The sequence below is a fragment of the Austrofundulus limnaeus genome, unplaced genomic scaffold (genome assembly GCF_001266775.1).
Source record: "Austrofundulus limnaeus strain Quisiro unplaced genomic scaffold, Austrofundulus_limnaeus-1.0 Scaffold2091, whole genome shotgun sequence".
Classification (NCBI taxonomy): Eukaryota; Metazoa; Chordata; class Actinopteri; order Cyprinodontiformes; family Rivulidae; genus Austrofundulus; species Austrofundulus limnaeus.
Genome location: NW_013954493.1, coordinates 3,997 through 10,257, shown reverse-complemented (window position 1 = coordinate 10,257; position 6,261 = coordinate 3,997). Strand labels below are relative to the sequence as shown.

The 6,261-nt window shown below is 37.0% G+C and overlaps 1 protein-coding gene across 1 annotated transcript; it reads left to right on the top strand.

Annotated features, from left to right (window-relative positions):
* Positions 1 to 239: 239 nt before the first annotated feature.
* Positions 240 to 1,320, top strand: LOC106537023 (WSC domain-containing protein 2; the record flags this gene model as incomplete). The annotated part of the gene is given in 1 exon segment (XM_014034386.1): positions 240 to 1,320. A coding segment is annotated over 1 exon segment (355 nt), but the record flags the coding sequence as incomplete, so codon positions are not given.
* Positions 1,321 to 6,261: the final 4,941 nt, after the last annotated feature.

The window sequence follows — 6,261 nt, the reverse complement described above, 5'->3', positions numbered from 1 at the left end:
GCGATTACAAACTGCATCCTGTCACAAATTGGGACATTTGTGTCAAAATGACATCAGGACTTTCTGTCATGTCCTCAGTTCCTCTTCAGGTTGTTCTCACACACTGCTTAAATGAAGGCTTCATAAAATAAAGCTATTAACACAAAACCAATTATACACTGCCCCTGGTCTTATAAACATATAATAATTCTCATGTCTCTTGTCTGATTTCATGTTTTGTGTCTTTTAATTACTCTTGCAGAGTGGCCTGAGTTTGTTAAGAACTACGCTCCGTGGTGGGCCTCACACACTTTAGACTGGTTGACTTACGGGAGGAGCGTCCACGTGGTCCACTTCGAGGACTTGAAGAGGGACCTGTTTTCATTGCTCAAAGGGATGGTCCAGTTTCTGGGTTTGAAGGTTTCTGAAGACCGCCTGCTCTGCGTCGAGGGCCAGAAGGACGGAAACTTCAAGCGGTCGGGACTACGGAAGCTGGAGTACGATCCCTACACTCCTGAAATGAGAGCCAACATCGACGAGCTGATCAGAACAGTAGATGCTGCTTTGAGGAAACGCAATATGTCTGGAGTTCCTGCAGAATATATGCCAAGATGATAAATGTGATCTTTTATTTCTTACCCTCTTCTGCTTTTGATTGGTTGGTTTTTAACAGGCTGTATCACAAATCACAACCTTTTTTATGTTTTTCCCTCACTTAGAAAGGTTTCACTCCACCCTTTTTTTATTTTCCAGCCAGAGTTCCGCAGAACGATGCATTCACACTTACAGTTTCGAATAGATTTCTTTTTTATGAATGAAAAGCATTTCTTACCCTGCTCTATGCACATGCCTTACACCAAGACGGTACAACAGCTGTGACCACAGAGAGGCTCTTCTGCCTGCACTGAACGATTTGACAAAACATTTTAACACAAATGATATAAAAACTACAGAAAAGGCTTCTATTTTTTGGCTGCTATCAAAGTTACAAAGACGTTTTATATATGAAGTTCTCTGAAACCTAATCTGTTCATCAAAGGGGGAAAATGCAATATGTAGAGTCTGACTACCTGATAAWGATGAATCTATGTGTTTCCAACTCTTTATGTTCTTCACCTTTTTCGTGTTTTTTTTATTTTATTTTTTATTTTTGTTAGTCGAGCTAAAGAACTCATTCTTTTAGTTAGATGAATAAATCTTTTTAAAGGCCCTGACTCGTAAAGAGAAAAAGGGTTTATGTCTTTGGTGTTATTTATCTCTGGTGTGCACTGCACAGACTGAAACTTGATTATTATTAAAATGTTTTCCTAGCACTGGACTTTGATGCAAAAAAAAAAAAAATCCAAAAAGCACTACACTGTGCATCACCTTCCCCAAAGATCACTGAAGGTATTAGTCATGTTAAAGGCTTGAAAGCTACTTTTTATTGTGTTCTTGTAGYTTTTATTTTTCACGATCAATATATTGATTATCTTTCAGTTTTGAAGAAAGCTTTAAAGCTGACTAAAAGAGATTTTATTATGTTTTTATACCTGTTTAAAACAAATGAACAAAAAAAAAAAACTCCAGGTAAAACATTTCTAAGCTGTACATCTCTCACAGCACCTTAGGTGCTTCGCCATAAGTTTGAAATTCACAAAAATAAACAAATACATTTTATAAATATAGGAACAAACTATGAATTAAACACTGTCGACTGACTTGAGGGCCGGTCGACGACTTCCATTTTCAGTAGAAAAAGTCTATTTTTGTATGACATGTNAAAAAAAAAAAACTCCAGGTAAAACATTTCTAAGCTGTACATCTCTCACAGCACCTTAGGTGCTTCGCCATAAGTTTGAAATTCACAAAAATAAATAAATACATTTTATAAATAAAGGAACAAACTATGAATTAAACACTGTCGACTGACTTGAGGGCCGGTCGACGACTTCCATTTTCAGTAGAAAAAGTCTATTTTTGTATGACATGTCACACAAACATTTCTAACACAGAAACGTTTGTAGTTTAATGAGCAAATTGGAAGAAGTTTCTATTTTTACCAAATGCTTTAAAGATTTACTGGCTTCTGCTTTCACTGACAAGCTGGCACTTACTGAACAAGTGTTACTTCTGAATGTATTTTCTACAAACTGAATGTAAAGTAGTAACCCTGAATAAATGAGCAAATAAAGAAAGTACTATGTTCAGTTTTTTATTTTAAGTTTTTGCTTATTTTTGGAACTGTGCATWTAGTTTATTGAATAGAACAAGTAATGTCTGTGGCTCAGAGCTGTTGCCTCTCAGAAAGAAAGTTGCTGGGTAGAATTTGCACGTTCTCTTTAGTTTTTTTCCCCTAAAAACAGAAATGTTAGGCTAATTGGTGTGAGTGACAGGGTGTATGTTTATTGGTGGCCTTGAGATGGAATTATGACATGTTATGTGCCCTGCCCCTCACACTGCCCTGCCTGCTGGATATGAGCACCAGTGACCCTAAAAAGAAGCAGCCAAAAATAACGGATGCATGATTAAAGTCTGAAGAAACAAAACTTACTGGAAACTTATCCATTTCGAACTCAGGGCCTGTGTATCATGTGGAAGAACCATACGCAGCCACAACCTGGCACCTCCTTGTGGTGCTCAGCAGCTTCATCACACACTGCTGTGGGATAACATCATATTCTTCAACCAGCATCTGTCACAAGTCAGTCAGTGGTTGTGTTGGTCACTCTGAAATAAAACAACATGCCCAAATTCTGGAGGAAGTCTCTGACAAACCTCGCTCTGTGAGGACCAGCATTGACATCTCAGAGAGTTTGATCTCTAACCGTGATGATGGGATTGATACTGCTGCTGACATCACCTTATCTGCTTCTCAACACACAAATGCATTTTTCCAACATGTGGCACCATTTAAAGGAAGAAATAAACGGCCTTTCTAATGATAAAACATTTATTACCAAGAGGCATTGTTACAACAATTAAATAATCAACCAAACACAAATTTCCTTTCTTTTTMTACTATTGAAAACCTACTAAATAAGACACGTATTTTATACATTGTAGTGACCAGTCAATTTTAGTGGATCAGAAAGACTATAAAAGTAGTTTTCTTTCATGATTCTGGAGCTTTATATGGTCCAGCATGCCAAACCAGGCTTTAAAAAAAAAACCAAAATGAAGATGAAACAAGAAACAAGCGGCTGAGAGCACTAATGAATTTTATTTCCCTTTTTTTTCAAACTCTGTTTCCTTGATGTGAGCCAGTTCAAGAAAAATAAATGTTTTAAGAAGATACAGCAGCAGCAAAAAAAAAAGAAGAGTCTGGTTAGATTTACTGTGTTATTGGAACAAGCTGGTAAAAAAGTCTCATTAATCAGGATTATTATTTAAAACAATAAAAACAAAAAATACAAAAATGCTGATCTCACTCATTCTCCTGTATTGACAGTATTCTCAGTATTTGTGAACATAAATGACAAATCATGTTACAAGCTTTGCTTTGTGTTTTGCAGTGATGGGAAATGTGGCATTATTTTCCATTTATAAAAKCAGTCCGAGGCAGCCGTCGCCAAAGAAGATTACACAGGAAGCACTGAAGCTGCTTTTATTTCAGGCTTTCACAGCTCTAATCAGCACTCCCACTTTTTAAGCCTTTTTATAAATATAGGAATTAATGTTATTATAACTCTGGTGAAACTATGACATTACTCACACATACAGCAGGTAAAATAAGTATTGAACACGTCACCATTTTTCTCAGTAAATATATTACTAGAGGTGCTAATGACATGAAATTTTCACCAGATGTCGGTAACAACCCAAGTGATCCATACATACAAAAAAATCAAACCATAAATGTCCAGAAATGAAGTTATTTGTAATAATGTGGAATGGCACAGGGAAYAAGTATTGAACACATGAAGAAAGGGAGGTGTAAAAAGGCATGGAAAGCCAAGACACCAGCTGAACTCTCTCAGTAATTAGAAAGCAAGCCTGCCCCTTGTCAGTGCAAGTTAATATCAGCTGGTTCAGTCCCAAATGATGGCCAGGTATCACACAAGAACCATCTGATGATGGGTAAAAGTAAAGAGCTCTCTCAAGACCTTCACAACCTTATTGTTGCAAAGCATAATGATGGCATCGGTTACAGAAGAATGTCTAAACTTCTGAAGGTTCCAGTGAGCACTGTTGGGACCATAATTCAGAAGTGGAAAGAACATTATTTCACCATAAACCGACCACGACCAGGTGCTCCTCACAAGATTTCTGACAGAGGAGTGAAAAGAATTATCAGAAGAGTTGTCCAAGAGCCAAGGACCACTTGTGGAGAGCTTCAGAAAGACCTGGAATTAGCAGGTACGATTGTTTCAAAGAAAACAATAAGTAATGCACTGAACCACCATGGCCTGTATGCACGCTCACCACGCAAGACTCCACTGCTGAAGAAACAGCATGTTGAAGCTCCTTTAAAGTTTGCTGCACAACATTTGAACAAGCCTGTGTAATACTGGGAGAATATAGTCTMGTCAGATGAGACCAACATTGAACTGTTTGGATGCCAGAATACACATCATGTTTGGAGATCAAACGGCACTGCACATCAGCCCAAAAACACCATACCAACAGTGAAGTTTGGAGGTGGGAACATCATGGTGTGGGGCTGTTTTTCAGCATATGGTACTGGCAAACTTCAAATAATTGAAGGAAGGATGAGTGGAAAAATGTACAGAGACATTCTTGATAAAAATCTGCTTCCATCTACCAGGATGATGAAGATGAAACGTGGCTGGACATTTCAGCAAGACATTGAGCCCAAACACAAAGCCAAGGAAACTCTCAGTTGGTTTCAGAGAAAGAAACTAAAGCTGCTGGAATGGCCCAGCCAATCACCTGACCTGAATCCAACAGAAAATCTATGGAAAGAACTAAAGATCAGAGTTCATAGAAGAGGTCCACGAAACCTTCAAGATTTGAAGACTGTTTGTGTGGAAGAATGGGCCAAAATCACACCTGAGCAATGCATGCCACTAGTTTCTCCATACAGGAGGCGTCTTGAAGCTGTCATTGACAACAAAGGCTTTTGTACAAAGTGTTAGATAAATTTCAGTAAGCGTGTTTAATACTTTTTCCCTGTGTCATTCCACATTATTACAAATAACTTCATTTCTGGACATTTATGGTTTGATTTCTTTGTATGTATGGATCACTTGGGTTGTTACCGACATCTGGTGAAAATTTCATGTCATTAGCACCTCTAGTAATATATTTACTGAGAAAAATGTTGACGGTTCAATACTTATTTTACCCGCTGTAGATCACATTAGTATTCATGTTGTATTTATTCAGATATATCAATAGTTCCTGTTAAGATGTTAGCTGTATGTCACTGRACTAACTGTGTTTTTGGTGTCAAGTTTCACTCCATGCACTTTATCATGTGCAGCAAAAACAAAAAGTCTGAAGCAAAAAGAAGAAATGAAAGAGAAGTAGTCTAAAAGAACATGTAAGTGCAAAATAATAAAAAAATTGCTGAGAGTTGTAAACATCCCTTTTTTGAAATTCTTTTGCAAACGTAAAAATTTTAAAAACAAAGTAATCAGCTATGATCAATGCTTCTAATGCTTCTGAACAAGATCTAGTTTATGTTCTTGTACAGAGAAATGTATGGAAGCCCAGGGCGGCCGTTTTATGCAAATAATTATTTTATATRGTTTTCTTGTGACAACATACAGTATTGTGTCGTTATCACAAAATAACAAGGAGAATTTTTCTCAAGATAACAAGTTAATTTCCAGATGGTTTTCCTCTTCATCATTCAGTAACCATGGTACCCTTGTCATCACTGTTTACATTTTTTACCATTATTTAACCAGGCAAATCCCACTGAAATCACAGATCTCTTTTGCAAGGGTGACCTGGGCCAAACTATTGTACATAATTTTATGTAATTTTGTATCATTACACAGGCTGAAATWGRGATTTGTTTTTCTTGTACAGATAACTTTCACAGAAGCCCTCATCATTTAAGGAGACGGCTGGCCCGACTGCAGATCAGCAGGCATTTACACAGTGATCCTACTGAAATAATAAACTTTACTGGTGACGGAATGGGTCATCACATAGTTACTGAATGATGTAAAAAAAAATAAAAAATAACAAAAACTCATTATCTTGCGCAAAAAAAGGGAAAAATTATATAAGGAAAACGACCGCTCTTGGCTTCCATAGAAATGTTAATGAAACTCACCATCATTATATTATAATATATTATATTATCCATCCATCCATCCATTTTCTGTA